General features: G+C 40.9%; 1 protein-coding gene across 4 annotated transcripts in view; it reads right to left on the minus strand.

Annotated features, from left to right (window-relative positions):
- LOC127585475 (myocardin-related transcription factor A-like) overlaps nt 1–18,248 on the minus strand; it is a 165,839-nt gene that overhangs the window by 58,382 nt on the left and 89,209 nt on the right. For 3 of the 4 annotated variants that reach the window (XM_052042952.1, XM_052042953.1, XM_052042950.1), the window contains one exon: nt 6,941–7,006. In XM_052042952.1, the coding sequence (XP_051898912.1) occupies nt 6,941–7,006 (66 nt within the window). Of the gene's footprint in view, nt 1–6,200; nt 6,426–6,940; nt 7,007–18,248 lie in introns of those variants that run through there. The other variant, XM_052042954.1, reaches the window with a different exon arrangement.

The raw sequence follows: 18,248 nt of genomic DNA on the forward strand, positions 1-18,248 counted from the left end.
TCTTAATGGGAAGGTTTACCTCTGATCCATCAATTCTACATTTAGCAGAAAAATTCATTACTATGTAGATTGTAATGACTGAAGCCAATCTTCAATGTGCTAAGATTCCACTACAGCTCTATGATCAAGAGCAAAACTATTTAGTACTGAAAATTTCAAATAAACTTGCATCCATAGTCTTTTGAAGGAAGAAAATTTTATATCTCACACTTCCAGCATTATAGTATGGAGAAAATGTGCTTCCCAGTTTTCTACTGAATACTATATGCCCTTCCCAATTTACAAACACCCATACACACCAGCAGGATGGACTTGCCGGCTGCTCCAGGGCTGCAGGTATTTTTTGTCGGGCCGGAATGGGGCATAGCTAAATCAGGGTCTAGTCAAGCCAAGCAGAACTGGGAGCGCTGAGCAAACTGGCTCACTTGCAGAATCAGCAAGGCTGGCTGGCAGCTGCTCTTCCCATGCCTGCTTGCTTTCCCAAAGTGTTTTCTCTGATCCTGTGCCACACACTGTTTTCTATTCATTTCTGACTCACGAACAGTTCAAGTTACGAACAGTTCTCAGCAATGAAACTCTGCCGTAACCTGGGTACTGATTGCCCTTGTATTTTAAAATGGTGCCACCTTAGCCAGGATTCTTCCATTTACAAGTGTTCCATTATGAATTTTCACTATAACACCACCGACTATTTCCATTATAGCAAAGAATAAATTAAAATTTATTTTTTGCCATAACATATAGCGCACCAATCTGCTCATGGCAGTACACTAAATCAAAATATTCATAATGCAATTTGCCTTCCAATTTATGAAATTTCACTTAAAGTATTTTCCAGGAATGCAAAACTTTTGTAAACAGAGGAATATGTATACCGGAGGAAACATCTGCTTTGTTGTTAACTTGTTACCCTCTTAACCAATTAGGTCAACACAAGACCTTCTAAATGCAAGGTATTACAAATTATATTTTACAACACACTACACAAAAAGAAGTATTTCACTGTGTTTCGATGTACATGCGACTAATAAAGAAATTTTCTTATCTTTATGTCCCTCATTATTCACATGGATGATACTGCTCGTGAAACTTTACCAGACCTGTTGATGCTGTGGAAGGATCTAAGTGGATATTCTACTGATCTCACTGCAATGAAATAGCTTGAACTACTTCCCCATTCAAGCAGTTGCTTTAATCCAGTGTGTTTGAATGCCTGGGTGCACATAATTTATTTGCAACTTCAATCTAGGTAGATTTCACATTATCTTCTGCTCTGAGGATGGGAAATTGGACAAAGTACAACTTGTTCTTTGCAATACAATTATCCAGGTAGTGCTTTTTGTATGAGATGTCTGTCACAATATATTCATATGCTTCAAATACTTCTGCATTCAGTATGATGTCAGATGACAACTAACCCTTCCCTCAACTGTTTGGGGACAATTCCGGACCAAGTCACATCATTCTGGCACATCATCCCAGAACCCAAATCATTCATGGTAAACTCAGTATACAAAAATTGGCAGACCACCTCAATGTAAAGTGTGTTTGGGGCAGAGTGAGAGGGACAGGTACAGGGGAGCACCATAGTGCCCTAAAATACCCTCTGACACACAACCTTCAGTAACCAGGAGAAGGACTCTATAATTGACTGCTGCAGAAGCACTGAAGATTAGCAGATCTTTGGGGATGCACACAAGGATTTCAGTATGCAGCATACCCACCCAATCACATTAACTAATAATGAAAATTGTGGGTGCTCAGCAAAAGCAGGCCAAAACACAGCTGTCTTGTGTCATGAAGATTGGAACTGCATGTGCATTCTATTATTAATTAGCATCATAGGTCTAGGCCTACAATATCCCCAACAGAAGACTATGAGATAGTCTTTCAGAGCACTGTGAAGCAGTGCCAGATGAAGGCTCAAGGAATTAGACCAAGGCTGCTGTTACATACCTACTGACATTGGTAGATGCCCTGCTCAGTTGGGACTTGCAGGTCAGGGAAAACTACATTCATCGTACTTTACTGACTTACAGCCTGCACTTTCCCACAGCAAAATTTCAGTACGAGTTGGGGTGGATGGGGGAAGAACCTATATACTAGCTGCTTGTTTTGTTTCCCCTGGTATGGACCGTTTGCAATAACAACTTAAACATAGACCAATGTGGTACTTTCATAACAGGTTGGCAGTGAATTTTGAACCACAATCAATTACCAGAAGATACTTATAATATTATGTATTTTCCCATCTCATCATTATGTTGAATTTCAGGGATTTTAACATGGGATCTTTTATTTGAAAGGGATTTTTTTTTAAAGTGGAAAAAGTCTTCATGGGACAATAACCATAGATGTCATTAAGCTTTTAGAAAATGATTTACTGTAACTACAGATCCAATACCCTGCTTTGTCCTCAAATAATCAGACAACTGTACAAACATACAAAGTAGTTTCAGTTTTATATTGCATGTCCTTAACTCTCAGGACCCTATCACAGAAGTCAGCTGTTCTCCAATACAGCACACATGAACCCATAAAGTGTGTATGTTGCCCTTTCATCGTGGTAGGCCAGCTGATCCCACCAGCTGCTGGCTATAGACAAAGATCACTCACTGGATCTTCTTTTCCTGCCCAGAGATAATTAGGTTGATTACTTCAAGTACAACTTAGAACATAGAGAAAGGGGAAGAATGAATCGACTTTACACAGGCCATTTCACAACCTTGCATGTCCTAATTCAGTTTTCAGCAATTATTTTTAAAAGCATAAATCAAGTTGCAGATACTACAAATGTGAAACCAAAGCAGTAAATGCTGGAAACATTTAGGCAGCACTTGTAGAAAGAGTTAATGTTTCAGGTCTGAGACACTTCAAAATATTTTGGACCTGAAACATTAACTGTTTCTCTTTCCACAGATGCGCCCAACCTGCTGAGTGATTCCAGCGTTTTCTGTTTTTATTTCTTTGTAAAGTGCAGTTACTGTTGCAATGAGAGGAAGTCCTGCAGCCAACACAGACAGCTAGGCTCCAAAGACAAATATCCAGATAACCCATCTTTGGTGTCTATTGAGGGGAAAAAAAAGTCACCAGAACTCCCTGCTCTGCTTGGAACCAAGTAATGGAATCTTTTACATCCACCTCAAAAAGCAGAAAAATCTTGGTGTAACATTTCATGAGGTCTGGCACCAGAGATTCAGCAGCATTCCCTCAGTAGCACCGAGGATTACTGCTGGCCTCTAGCACAGAGAGGGAAGCACAGTACAAAATCATACAGGAAAATGTGTTCAAAGTAGTAAAACCAAGGTCAGGATACCACGATTTAAAATCCAACTGATCTCCTTCACTTAACCCATAAAAATAAAGGAAAATTGAAACTGGTTTCTTAAAAAAAATCCATTTGAACAGCAGGGCTTTTTCTCTAATAGGCAAGTACCTCAAGGGGAAATCTTACCAGAGTTGGGTGTTTAAAGAAACGTAGATTGGCACAATAATCTCCATGCAAAGGGTGTTTCTCAACCAGTTAGTCAATGTATCTCTCTTTTTCCCAATACCCATTTCCCATAATTTGTGCTGCAGCAAAACCACTCTCAAGCTTTGTTCCTTCTTTTCCACCTTATTAGCACAGACATTCATCTTATAACAGCTCTGCAGTACATTCCACTTCTGCCTTGCTAAACTCTGCCAAAACTATATGCTCAAAAATAGCTAAGGTTTATAGTACACTACAAAAATAAAAGCAACAAGATGGGGCTGAGGGCAGTCAATGGCTCTGCAATCCAATGCCAAAATCAGTATGGGCCACATACATAAGGTGGCTCATGTCCACCTTCCACAATTGCTGGCTGACCTTGTGATGAGTCATCTGCCGTTAAGACTTCTGCTTTGGACATTCATCCTGACCATGTAAACTCAGAATCGACAAACTTTTGGTCTGCTAATAAGACAACATTAAAAGAATTCCAAAACTTAAAGCTTGCAAGACTCCAAAGTCACAAAACAATGAAGTAATTTTATTGTTACAACCTTTGAGGACCTTGATTTAGGGAATAAGTGATTACTTTTAGTTGTCACTTGATTTCATTCTCTGCAGGAGTACATCACTAGGAGTGTTTACCTCTTCTGCCTTATCCATTATATATATGGTAGCCTGGCCACTGGCATTCATGCATGTTTAAAGTTGATGCCCTCTTGCCATCAAGGAATGCTTCTGACAGCAACTTGCAGGGCGCATCACATGCGGATGTGTAAAAGTGCAGTGAGAAAAACTGCATTATTCAGAAGTGCTGGCTCAAGTTTTTAGGCAGCAGTGGCTCTAAGTATTTTAGTCCAAACTGCACCTCAGCCTTTCCAGTGTAATAACTGTAACATGGCTAAATGTTTGTGTGCATATATACAACCATCAGATGCAACAGTTTTAAGATAATGCAAGGAACCATTCTTAAAAGAAAGGGGCCTCCAATCAGTCACCGTTACATCTCTGAAATGAGGCTCAGCAGCCATTTTGCACATTGCAGGGTGCTTATGTTTCCAATGGTGTTGACAGAAGGACAAGGTTACGCCAGGGAAACTTCCTATTCTCTGAAAGATTCCACAGGATCAACACCCGCCTGAACCAGTCATGTCTGCCTCCATGAGTCCATGAGATGGGATCAAGTCCATGAGATGGGATCAAGTCCATGAGATGGGATCAAGTCCACAACTGCTGGCCTAGAAGAGAAAGCCACAGCTGACCGGAATTGGGGCTCAAAGTCTCAAACCCATTTCCAGGTTTCAGAAATGAAACTTCAAGGCCTTCTTCTGCCAGACTCCACTAAAAGTAACAAACTGTTTAATCTGTTGGGCTTTTGCAGCAAAAAAAGAGGACGGTTTTAGCCCACTCTGGATTCCACTGCTGAATCCTCCGATTATTCTAAGTGTATATAAAGTAAGGAATTATGGGAGTGGGGTTAAACATTTCTTTCAATGTGAATGCGCTGCCTGGGGCAGTGGAGGAGGCAGGTACATTTGTCAAATTCAAGATGTTGCTAGATAAGCATATGGAGGAATTTAAAATAGAGGGATATGTGGGAGGAAGGGGTTAGATAGTCTTAGGTGAGGTTTAAAGGTCGGCACAACATGGTGGGCTGAAGGGCCTGTATTGTACTGTACTGTTCTATGTTCTACACTCTTCCAGAACAAAGAGTAGAATCATAGCAACCTGGGACGTGACATCTGATCAATTCCAATTTCCATCACAACACCAATAGTGGTGGAGAGTCAGGGATAACCAAGCATAAACACTGATCTCAGCCTCTTTCTCCATTATTAGCCCACTCAGGATTAAGGTACAAAAGCTAATTTCCTTCCTTTCCCCTTTCAAAATTGCTGCATGGGAAGAGAGGAAGAAGCAAACAGAATTACATAGTACTTAAAAAGTCCATTTGTCCCAATGCAATGTCACTGTTTATGCTTCACAAGCACCCTTCTAATATCTGCATATTCTTACATTCCTTTCTTTTCTGTGTACATATCTTACTTCCCCTTAAATTCACCAATGCCATCTGCTTCAATTACCTCATGTTAGCACGAGTCACATTCCATAGGCAACTGGGCATAAAGATTCATCCTGAATTGTTTAGATACAACAATTGAAATGTGGACTCATTATCATAAATCTAAATTATCAGACTCCCATTAGGTCACTTCCCAGTCTTCTCCTTTTCAGCCCCTGCCTATCAGATCTTTGCTGATGTATCACATAACATGATTAAGAATACCATTTCTAATCAAACATTTTCCCAGTCAAATGCAACTTGTGAACTATGTCTGTGTTAGCTTCAACACTCCATTGAGGGGAATTACAATTTTTCATGATCGATTAATCTCTCAGGTGTATCACAGACACGGGAACCTAGCACCAATTTCAGGAGCCTCCAAGTCAAATTCCTCAAAATTCTGGATAAGTGGAGATCGTATTCACCTAATGTGAAGTGCACAGCTTCTTCAAGGTGGAAGATGCCCATTTACTTTAGGCCAGCACATAGGGCAGAAATGGACAAAGGGCAAGGATCTTTGAGCTTCATTTCACAACATCAGAGCAGTGAAAAGCTGCAAAAATACTTTTTATGGCTGTAAACATCAGGACAGACTGAAGTCCTGCATACAACTAAGTTCTTTCTCCCATGCTGAATTTACAAGGTTAAAACTTCAAGGCTTACCTGTACACTGCACTGGTAGACATTTTGCAGCTGGTCCAACTAGCACCACCATACCAGTTACTATCTGTTAGTAGCAATTTATCTTACAATGCTGGTAAAACGACCAATGATGCCACTGCATCCCCAACACCAGAGGCATTCTTAAATGCTACAGACAGGATCACCGGTCTTTGTGTCAGATGATACTTTATACATTCTGGATAAGGGACCCATTCGGCCTGTACGTGTCAGCCAACTCGGGGGAACTTTCTCTCTGACAAGACAAACTAAAAGGAGGAAGAACAGAGTCAAACAGGCACCTGTCACAAGCCTGTCTCTGAAAAGGCGGGGCTTGGAGAGGGGGTTGAGGCTAGGGGAAGGGGGTAATGATTTGTGTTATTCATTAGATTCAATATTAAAAACCCCATACTGGGCAGCATTCTTGAATATAGCTGCTATCTGCTTTCATACCACACCTAGGCTTATATCAATGCCAACTCTACACCGCTGCAGACATCCCAGGAAGCCAAACTGCACGTGCTTGCAGAAAGTGAAAGACAAGCTAATTCAGAACTTCAACTACGTGTGCTCACATAACACTTAGCAGACGGAAAAAAAACCAAAGATGAAGAAACGCAACCATTTTACAACCATGCACACATTGCCTAAAAGTGTCAAAATGGCACCATAAACTTCATTTAAAATGGAAAGAACTGCCCCCAGCTCTTGTTATGACTGTGTGCTGAACAGCGAGTACTTACGTGGCATGATTCCCTGGCTGGCCAGCTCTTCGCGTGTCCGCCGTTGCTGAAGCTTTAGCTGCAGTACTGCCAGAGAAAAGGAAGGGACATGGTTAGTGCTGCTGAGCAAGTGCTACAACACCCCACTTCTTTGAGAAGGTTCTCCATTCCTAACTTCACTTTTTGCAGAAGTGGTAACAGTTCAAGTGTTTCCGCCCAGCTGCCTCTGTGTAGGAAATAACAAAGCTGTCTGTCATTCTGATAAGCTCTACAATAAGATTTTGCAACTTTGTTATAAATAAACCTTGAGGGTTTAAGTCTTCTCCTCACTCCTCTTTTCAGTACAACACTTTGCAGCTTTAACAAAAAAAGTACTGCTTCGATGTAAACCACAAAACAGTTATGAAAGTAAGCCAAGTACTCCACTGCACAGCAGCAGTGCAGGACCTGAAATTTAAGTCAGGGGTCAGAGATTACCATCAACCTTAGACATGATCCACAGGATGGTTGGGGGGGAGAGGAAACAACCTCATTCTGTACAAAGACAGGCCTAAAATCCCATTTCATTTCCATTAAATGGCCTAGAAAGCCCATGGTGTCTGTTGACCATTGCACGGGACTTGCATTTCAGCACCAGTTTTCAACCTAACCAGTTGAACTACTGCTCCATTTCATTCTTGGCCAAATTCAAGTTTGAAATTGAAATTTACACTGATCTGTGACATTTGTTTGCCTTTTATGTTTTCTCTGATCCTTTCAAGCCCAAGACACTCAAATCGCCATCAGCTGATTTCATAATTCAACTGCATGATCAGGCTTGTGCATCTTCTCTGCCCACTTCCAGCACCCAAATCACACGCAGAACTGGATGTAGCGAGTAAAGAATATCATTGCAACTCCACCATAACTTCCTCTGGCTTGACCTCTGTCTTGATGATAAAATTCAACACTCCACTCCGATAGCCCAAGACTCTAACCACAAGATTGAACAGTAACACCATCACACAAGTCCAGTTTAAAAGCAAACAGGCCATTGCACGTCTGCTCAGAAGAGGAGATAGTGAGTGAAGTAGAAATGCAAAGACAAGCCATCCATATAGTCATGAAAATCTGTCTTCCCCTCCTGATCAGCTACCCTTTAAAATTCACAAATCACAAGACAAAGGAGCAGAAGTAGGCTATTCGGCCCATCAAGTCTGCTCCATGAGCTAAACAAACTATTCTCCCATCTCGTCCCAATTTCCAGCCTTATCCCCATATCCCTTGATACCTTGTCTAATTAGATACCTATCAAGCTCCTCCTTAAACGCCCCCAATGATTGGGCCTCCACAGCTGTGTGTGGCAAATTCCATAATTTCACTACCCTCTGGCTAAAGAAATTTCTCATTTCTGTTTTAAACCGGTACTCTCTAATTCTAAGATTGTGCCCTCCAGTCCTGGACTCACCCACCAGGGGGAAACAGCTTAACCACATCTACTCTGTCCAGTCCTTTCAACATTCTAAATATTTCTATGAGGTCCCCTCTCATTCTTCTGTACTCCAGTGAGTACAGTCCAAGAGCTGACAAACGCTTATCATATGTAAGCCCTTTCATTCCAGGAATCATCCTCGTAAATCTTTTCTGAAACCTCTCCACCATCAGTACATCCTTCCTACGATAAGGGGCCCAAAAATTAGGGCAGCAACAATGAGAATCCAATGTAAATGTCCCCCATTCAACAATTCCAATGCTCTGCTCCACTTGTAAACTGATCACAAAAAATAAGTTGCAAAGAATAGTGTTAAATACAAAACTGTGTGCATCAGTCTATGAGGTTTTAAATCAAGGGTCAGAGATTACCAAACTTCTATATGACCCACAGAATGGTTGAGGGAAGACAAAACACAGCCTTGCTGTGTAAAGATAGACCTAAAAATCAGCTTCTTCAGCAATTTCATTTTCTCCCTCCATTCAACAACCTAGAGAGCTCACTCTGTGGTGAAGGAAGTTGATCTTAACTTTAAACAATGTAAGAAACACTCTCAAAGTTCATTGCTTCATTTGGACATCAAAATAAAGTGTAGGTTATGTTTTTTTGGGACATTCTTTATTACTTCAAATTCAGTTTCTCAATCAGATTGCAAAGTTTAGAGAAATAGTTAAAGTCCTCAAATTTCGAGATACCTTTGATTAAATCCTTGCTTTTCTACAAATAGGTTTTTGAAATTGGAGGCTCATATATGCATTAGACAAAGTATGTAATTCCAAGTTAACGAGTACATTGTTTAGAGAAATTAGTTTGCGATGAACATTCTTCAAACTGGTATACACTGGCTTATTTATACCAATTTCGGTATTAATATTAGTTAGCGCAAATTAGACCAATACACAATCATGGATGCAGCAGGAAATATTGTTTCCAGGTGAGCGCTGAGCGCCAACTGTCATCAGTTGTAAGTAGGGTCAGATTTGGCTCCTGGGGTTTTCCAGCTGAGAACAAATAATTACCCCCCATTTTTTTGTTGGTGTCAGCGATCTGACAGTGGTGATGGCAGGTTGGCCATTAATACGGAGGCACAAGAATGTGCAGATGCTGGAATCCGGAGCAACACACAAATGAAGCCTCTAGATGAAGGGTCTCGACCCGAAACGTTGACTGTCCATTTCCTTCCATAGATGCTGCCTGACCCACTGAGTTCCTCCAGCACTTTGTGTGTAGGCTATTAATATGGTGGCTTTTAACAATTGTCTGTACCACAGACTTGGAATAGGGAGCAGACCTTGGAGTCACACAAAACAATTTTAAGTTCAAGATGGGGCCAGTGTATTTTCTAGGATTAAAACACCACCTCTAAATAAGAGTTATAAAACAACATTTGACACCAATCCTCATCAAAAGGCTGTTATGGCAGATGCCAAGGTTTGGTCAAAGTGCTAGGCTTCAAACTGCATCTTATGGATGAACCTCAAATAAAATGAGATAAATAGCCCAGGATTGAGCCGCATCTACAAAAGCATCTCCCTTTGCTACCTTCTAGACAGACTGCAATGATAATAGCACTGAAAGTAATCAACAGAATCCATATTCTTGGAGAACAATTCCTGGTATTGATTTTAGGATATATTTCTTAATTGTGAGAATTATTTGATGTAACATGACTGTGCGTACATAATGTTACTTCTTCAGGTTCAGCTCCAGTGAAATGAGCCAAATTAGCATCCAGTGCCATCAATACAGATCCATGCTACCTTGAATTGGCCACTCTCAGTGAGAGCATTAAAACTGGCTTGTTTCCATAGTTAAGTGTGGGGACGGGGGTGGCAAGAACAACTCAACCCACCTTCCTTCTTTCAATCAGAACCAATGGAGGAGGCTGGGAATTAGGAATGCACTTCAGACAAATATCAGTGGGCAAAATAGTGAAGAACAGAGGGAAATCCAGAGAAAATAACGGCACATGCACGAGCTTTGAGCTACAGTGTTAACGTGTGCCACAAGGACAACTGCAGACAAATAGACTGAATAAAAAAATAGGCTCACATGAAGACTGATTACTATGATGAGGTTACAAACAGCACCCAGGGAACAAAACACCAACCAGATTCACAGCCTTCAAAAAGGGAAGGGATATAACAGCAAAGAGTTTCTTGAAATTAAGCACTAGCACCAAAATGGCTCTTAAAGACAAATGACATCCTGCTTAGCACCAATAAGTTAACTGGTCCCTCCTCACTTTTGCTGCTTTTGACTGTGTTGACCACACCATCCACCCCCGACACTACATCACATTCACCTAAACAGGTCAGCACCACATTTGCTTGGTTCCACTCTTATCTATTCAGTCATAGGCACAGAAATTCCTGCAGCTGCTTCCCATTCCACAGTTACCCCTGGTGTCCTCTCAATATTTATTTCCTTATCAAAGTGCTGCACTCCTATTGTATCTAGTTTTGCCCAATGCAAAGAGGCAGCAGCTGCTCAAAGAACATTCCTTTCAATGATGGCAAGGTAAAGGCATTCACCATGTTCAACCAGAAGTATCAAGTTAGTATTCAATCTCAGCCTACTCCCCGAGATCCCCACCAAGGAAGCCAGCCTTCAGTCAATTCAACTTACTGCACGAGATATCAAGAAATGGCCAAATCTACTGATTGCAGCAAAGACTGGGAATCTTCAACTATCCTGGCTGCAGTACTGAACCTGTGCTCCAGAGCAAACTGTTTCTATATCAAGTCACTACAACAGCACAAAAGGTAAATCAATTCTAGTTACTTATACCTAATCAATCTGCTCTCAAAGTAATGGAAGGTGTCACTGAAAGTGCCATTAAGTGCACTTACTCACCAATAATCTGCTTGCTGATGTCCAGTTTGGATTTTGCCAGGGTCAACTGGCTCTAGACCTTATCACAGCCTTGGTTCGAACAAGGACCAGAAAGCTAAATTCTAGAGATGAAGTGAGAGTGACTGCCCTTGACATCAAGGCAGCACTTGACCAAGTGTGACATCAAGGCATCCTGGTAGAACCCTGTTATGCAACAATGCTGCCCTGTAGTGTGCCTTGATTCTTGTTCTCATATCCCTCTATGGCCTTGTTGCTCCCCTGCTCCAATTTTCTCAAGCTCAATAAGATAGGTGTACGAATTTAATTGTTCTACCACTGGCAACCTTACCTTCAGCTGCTCAGCTCTAGAATTCGCTCCATCAGCCTTCGACTCCTTTGTTCTTTTCTTGTCCTAAAAACCCCCAGTATCTCAAGTAGGAATGCACTACAGCTAGCTACATTAATAGTACTATTCACTGTTGTAGTTGTGTGCCTTCTAAAAGCTTCAAGATTTTAGAAACCTCTGCCCTTAGAGGTATAGAACTGCAGCAAAAAGAAAAGGCTTGAACTTCCTTCAGTTTCCCAAATTCATTACATTCAGAAATTAGGAACAAAGCATGCAAAGCAAGAGGGAAAAGCAGAGCTTCTGAGCCTTGCTACTGAACACCCACGTACGAAGGCTCAGCCTTCACTTATGAAAGTGAATGCAATCTTTGCCTGTCTGAGAGCATGCTGTTCTTTCTGCTTGAAGATCCCTGACAAATACAACTGCAGCTCTGGAATTGAGAAGAGATCTCAACTCCCGTGGACAGGCAAGGAAAATCACGAATGTCCCTCTGCCCAAGGCATATTGTGCATTTATCCTCTGCCCCTCCTCCATCACATACACCATGTAAACAGAAATGTTTATGCCAGCCCTAGTTTCAATGAGCAACTCTGCAAGATAAGAGAGTCTATAATATAAAAGGACAACAGACATGAAAAATTCTTTCAAAAGCTGCTTTTTTTTAAAAAAGAAACCCAAGGAAAATAAATCAGGTAAATTCCTGAGGATTCACATAGGTCCACACTGCTTCATGTCACAGGGGTAGATTTTACTTACAAAATTTGTATTAAGTATATTGATTTACTAACTGCAGTTATTTGTAGATACAATCTTGCTTTTGAGAGGCACTCATCTTTCAGTAAACTTCATTTGGCTCTATGCCCTGCCCAGTGTCTATCAATGATGCCAAGTTTCACTTCACATTCATGTGTAAATGATTCGATAAAAAGCGGTGCTACTCTCAGTGAAACTGCCCCCATCCTGTCTGGATGATCCTATGATAACCATATTTACTTCACAGAAAATACCTCCTCATCCAATGTGCAATACAGGAAAATATGGCAAGAGCAGAGGAACTTTGCAAAAAAAATTACAGAAGTGAGTTCAAAGCTGTCAAACCTCAGATTTTGTTTGTAGACTGATATCATCTGGCTTTGCCTTCCTTCCAAAGTGTCATCATCACAACATAAATGAAACTTCAATTAACTCATTAATTACCTGTGACATATAGGTAAATTTTTTCCACAGTATTCACTGTAACATTTCCCTTGGGATGCCACCAAGTGATGGAGGAACTAGTCAAATGACACACCTTTGTTCCTGTTGTTTGACATTATTGAGTCTCGTTTCCCCTGTTAGTAAATAGGTGTAATACATTACCAGTGTCCTGCTTACAAGAATTTTATTTTTGAGGGGCTGTATCGTATCAGTATCGTGATCACAGATCATTGGCAGCCACTGCTGGGCAGCATGGTGGCACAGCCATAGAGCTGTTGCCTCAACCCCAGCAACCCAAGTTCAGTCGTGACCTTGGGTGCTGCCTCTAAGCATGGAGTGGAGCTTTCACGTTTTCCCTGGTGTCTACATGGATTTCCTCTGGGCGCTCCAGTTTCCTCCCACATCTGAAGGACATGCGATTTAGTAGGTTAATTGGCTGCTGTAAATTGTTCCTAATATGCAACTGAGGGGTAGAATCTGGTGGGAATTGATAGCAACATGGGGAAAATAAAAAGGGATTAATGTTGGGTTAGTGTAAATGGGTGCTTGACAGTCAGCATGGACTCAGTACGTTGACAGGCCTCATTTCTGAGCTGTACAACTCCATGACTCAACCATCTGACTAGAAAGCACATGAGTAATAGTTTGGGTCTCGTTCATTTGTGTAAATAAAGTGATTGCATTTCAATTTTCTCAGTCTTTTATTACTTGGAGGACGTAATAGGGGTCAGCTATGGAGAATGAAATTCTTCAATGCAAGATTACAAAATTAGCCTAACCCAAAATGTAAGTGTTCATTTATGCTGTGCCTTTAATGTAGAAGGATGTCTTAAAATATTCAGGGAAAATGGACACTGGGGCAATGAAGAATGACCAAAAGCTGGGTCAAATTGGGCTTTTAAGCAACCTCCTGAAAGCTTGGGTGGATAGGCAAAGAAACTTAAAGAGGAAAAACAAGGCTATAGTATCCACAAAAAGCACTGGAGGAGCTCAGGTCCGGCAGCATCTATAAACTCAGCCTGACCTGCCGCGTTCCTCCAGTGCTCTTTGTGTTGTTCCAGATTCTGGCATCTGCAATCTCTTGTATCTTTGCTATAGTGTCCGTGGACACTGAAGGCACAATGATCAATAGTACAGCAAAAGACACAGACCAGCAGTGGAGAGAAAACAATGTTCAAAGGTCTTTGAGGCTTATAAATTGAGGTTAAGGAGAAAAGGTGAAATTACAACAGGAGTTAAACACAAGTATTTAAAATTTGAATCTTTGGGGAACTGGGACTCAAAGATGCCAAATGAGGGTAGCAATAATGGACAAACAGAGCTCTGTGCAGCAAAAGATACAGGCAGTGGAGTTTTATATCTAAAGAGGTGGGGGGAAGCCATCCATGACGGTGTTGGGATAGTAATGCAGGAGATGACAAAGACAGATGATTGAGAGGTGGATGATGTTACTTGGGTGGAAGCTGTACAATGAAGCAGGTGTAGGAACAGAATGCACATAGGATGAGGTGGTTAAGAATAAGGTGATTCAGTGACTGGTACTGGTCAGGGAGGTGGAGTGAAGTTGGTACCTACACAAGAGAGCTGGTGGCAGGATCTTCATTGACAGTCTGCCCAATGCTTAATTGGAGGAGATTACAGCTCACTGAAAAATGGGTGTCAGACAATCAGTTTGCACAAAAACCAGAGGCTGTGGTACAGCCAGGAAGCTCCTAAAACGAGCCATTTCACCAGTTCTCTTCATAAGTTACTTGGAGGGAGCCCAAATGACAAAAGCACACATCCGTCATTTTCTGATTACATATTTGCTGTCTAGAGTTTGAAATACTTGTCTCATATCATTTATCGGTAAATAAATACTAAAACACAGATTTTTAGATACATTTTCCTCAAAGCATGCAGAAAAGTTCCTTTCTGGAACCTCACATGGCAGTTAGGTAACCAGACTTTGGTCCCTTACATGTTCCTTCAGGATTGAGCAGCTGGTTGTTTTCACTCCAGTCTATGTTCAAATACCAATGCATTTCTGCCCATTGATCTCCAATACATTAATGACACAGTTCTAAGGCAGAAATCAGAATCAGATTTATTATCACTGACACAATGTGAAATTTGGTGTACAGTGCAAAGACAAAAATCTATAAATTACAGAAATAATGCAAAAAAAAAGGAATAATGAGGTAGTGTTCATGGGTACATGGACCGTTCAGAAATCTGATGGTGGAGGGGAAGAAACTGTTCCTGAATCGTTGAGTTTGTCTCTTCAGGCTCCTGTACCTCTTCCCCGATGTGCAGGAATCATGTTAAAGCTAAAGCAGGAATAATCAAAGAATGTTTTAACATTTGAAAGAAATATTTAAAGAAATGACATGAGAATGACAGGGAAACCACACACTACAACTGCAGAAAGGACATTTCAAAGCTAGTCCTTCTGAGTTCCAATGTACAGTACTGGTCCAAGCTTGGACGAAGAATGGAAGAGAGAGGACAGCATGAAGAGGTAAAGACTAACTCACTTGAAATCAATTGAGACACTTCGAGGTGGTGGTGGAGGCAGAGATTTTCACAACATTCAAGTAGTATCTAAACAAGCATTAAACTGGCAAGGCAAAGGCAGCTTTGGGCCAATTGCTGGAAAATGGGATTAGTATTGATGGACACTTGTTAGTCAGCATAGACATCATGGGCCAGAGGGCCCATTCCTGTGCTGTACAACTCAAATGATTTAGTATCTCCAAGACAAACAGTTTTGTTTGTGACATACAAATTACAATTTTCACAACATTCAATAACCTTCATTGTCCACTATACCTCCTATTTTAGTAAGTTTGCAGATGACACTAAAATCAGTGGTATAATGGACAATGAAGGTGGTTATCAAAAATTACAGGGGGATTTTGATCAGCTGAGTAAGTGGGCCAAGGAATGCGAAGTGGTGCTTAATTCCGATAAGTGTGAGGTGTTGCAAGAACCACCTCCATTGTCCACTATACCACCTATTTTAGTGTCATCTGCAAACTTACTAACTATGCCTTGTACATTCTCATCCAAATCATTGGTATCGATGACAAACTACACTGGGCCTCGAGAAGGTGGCATCCATCACTAAGGACCTCAGCATCTGGGATATGCCCTCTCCTTGTCAGTACCATTGGGGAGAAGGTACAGCAGCCTGAAGACCCACACTTGACAATTCAAACAGCTTCTTCCCCTCCATCATCAGATTACTGAACAGTCCATGAACCCATGAACACTACCTCTATTTTTTTTTGCACTATTTATTTTTGTAATTTATAGTAATTTTATGTCTTTGCACTGTACTGCTGCCGCAAAACAACAAATTTCACATCATCTAAGGCAGTGACAATAAATCCGATTCTGATACGACATCACTTCTGACAAAGGATAACACATTAAAATGTGAGTGATACTATTATTAAAAGACCAACAGCTCAGATTCTTTATAAATTTAGGAATTCAAGGCAAAACACCAAAACACATTGAATAAAGGATGGGCAGAGGAGTTAAAACAGATTAAGGGAGGAAAAAAAACGAAGGACGAGAGTTCTGTGAACCTGAACTACAGAAGAAGAAAAAGAGCTGCAGTTTTGATTTCATTACAATGGAGCTGTAGGGAAGAGAAAAAAACATGTAGGATGATGCATTTAAAATCTGGAAGGAAGAACATGCTGCAGCTTTACATTCCAAGTTGCTATACAGGAACCTAATCAAAACAGAATATCTGAGTCACCACTGCACAGTACAATTGACCAAAAACTCAGTTAGACCAGCCACTTAAATACAGTGACTTCAAGAGCAGGACAGAAGCTGGGTATCTGGCAGTACCCGACTTACCTATTGATACTCCAAAACGTTTGCCACATCTATAAAGGCACAAATTAGGAGCATGGGGGAAAACTCCACTTACCTGGATGAGTGGAGCTCCAACAACCTCAACACCATCTAGGATAAAGCAGCCCACTTGAATGGAGCCCTATATTCCTTATTAAATGTATTGCAGTTGCACATACCCCTCCAAGTTGCACATCATCCTGACTTGGGAACATATTGGCATTCATTCAGGGTTGCTAGGTCTAAATCCTGAACTCCTTCAGGATGGGAGGCAGTTCAACGTGGCAACTCTCCACCACCTTCTCAAGAACGATTCAACATGGGCAATATATGATGGTATCACTAAACCTCCCCCCACCAAAAAAAAACTTAAAAAGATCAGGACAAATCAACACATTAGTCAAAGATGTAGATTTTGATTAACATCATAAATGACAGATGAGAGGGAAGGCAGTTGGAGAGAAAAAGTTTAGGGAGGGAACCTAGAACAGCTGAAGACTTAACTACTAATGGATGCATAGAGAGAAAGCAGGGAGCATAAACAAAAAGGAACACAATGAAAGAGAAGGATCACCCACCAAAGTGCCTTCCAACACACCCTGTCCAATAATGCAGAATGCCAGAAGACCCTCTGCTAATGTGGGAGTGGTACTTAGGTCTTGGACAGTGCTCAAATGACCGAGAAAGGTTTAGACTCAAAAAAAAAGAGTTCAAATTTAATTAGATGGCAACTTTGAAAACACCCGAGTTATAACTTTTTTCTTTGATAGCACATGGAGACTTCCAACATTGCTGGGTGATGCAGACAGTAAGCAACTCCCATAAAGCTAATGCAGAACCACCAAGACTGATGTAATAGAAGCAGAATGATTAACTGTTTATCAACAAGTTTCAATTCCAAAAAATTTACATAGGGCAGCCAGTGCGTAGAATTAATACAAAGCACCTAGAATAAAGAAGTGTTTGGTGCTTTGAGACAGCTCATTTCCCTTTTCAAACAAACTTACTGAAGTGAAATTCTATGAAAGAAACTGTTTGCTGGTAGCATTGTTGAATAAAATGGAGCTTTAATCTTGTGTAATTAGGAGCAGATTATCCTGAATGAGGGAAAAAAATGAAAGGAAATGCTGATAGATTTAGAGTGGGAGGAAGCTCACATGGAGCATAAACATCAGCAAGGAGGAGTTGATCTAAACAGTCTGTGCTGTATGCTCTACATCATTCTATATGAAACAAACAGACAGATGATGGATATGGGTCCATTTTCTTTGACTTTGTCCTCAAAAGGTGCCTGGCAGAATCACTATTCCAACATACCGACCATACAAATAGAATGGCTTGCACTTTAGTGCCTTTGACGTCCCCACACCAGCTTCACAGACAATTAACCAATCACACAAACAAGTACATTTGGATACAAAAACTGCAGTAATTTGTACCATCTTTGTCAGGTTTTGCACGCTATACGTGTAATATATTGAGCTAGTTTAATTTAGTTGTTCCAGCGAAAGATTGAATGCAGGCCAGGAATAATCCCTGCTTTTCAAAAAGGTGTCGTCTTTGGGAATTTTTCTCCCCCAGCTGAATAAGCACGTTGCACTTTGGCTTAATCTGATACCATGGCACGT

This window comes from Pristis pectinata, chromosome 33 (assembly GCF_009764475.1).
Source record: "Pristis pectinata isolate sPriPec2 chromosome 33, sPriPec2.1.pri, whole genome shotgun sequence".
In the NCBI taxonomy this organism is placed as follows: Eukaryota; Metazoa; Chordata; class Chondrichthyes; order Rhinopristiformes; family Pristidae; genus Pristis; species Pristis pectinata.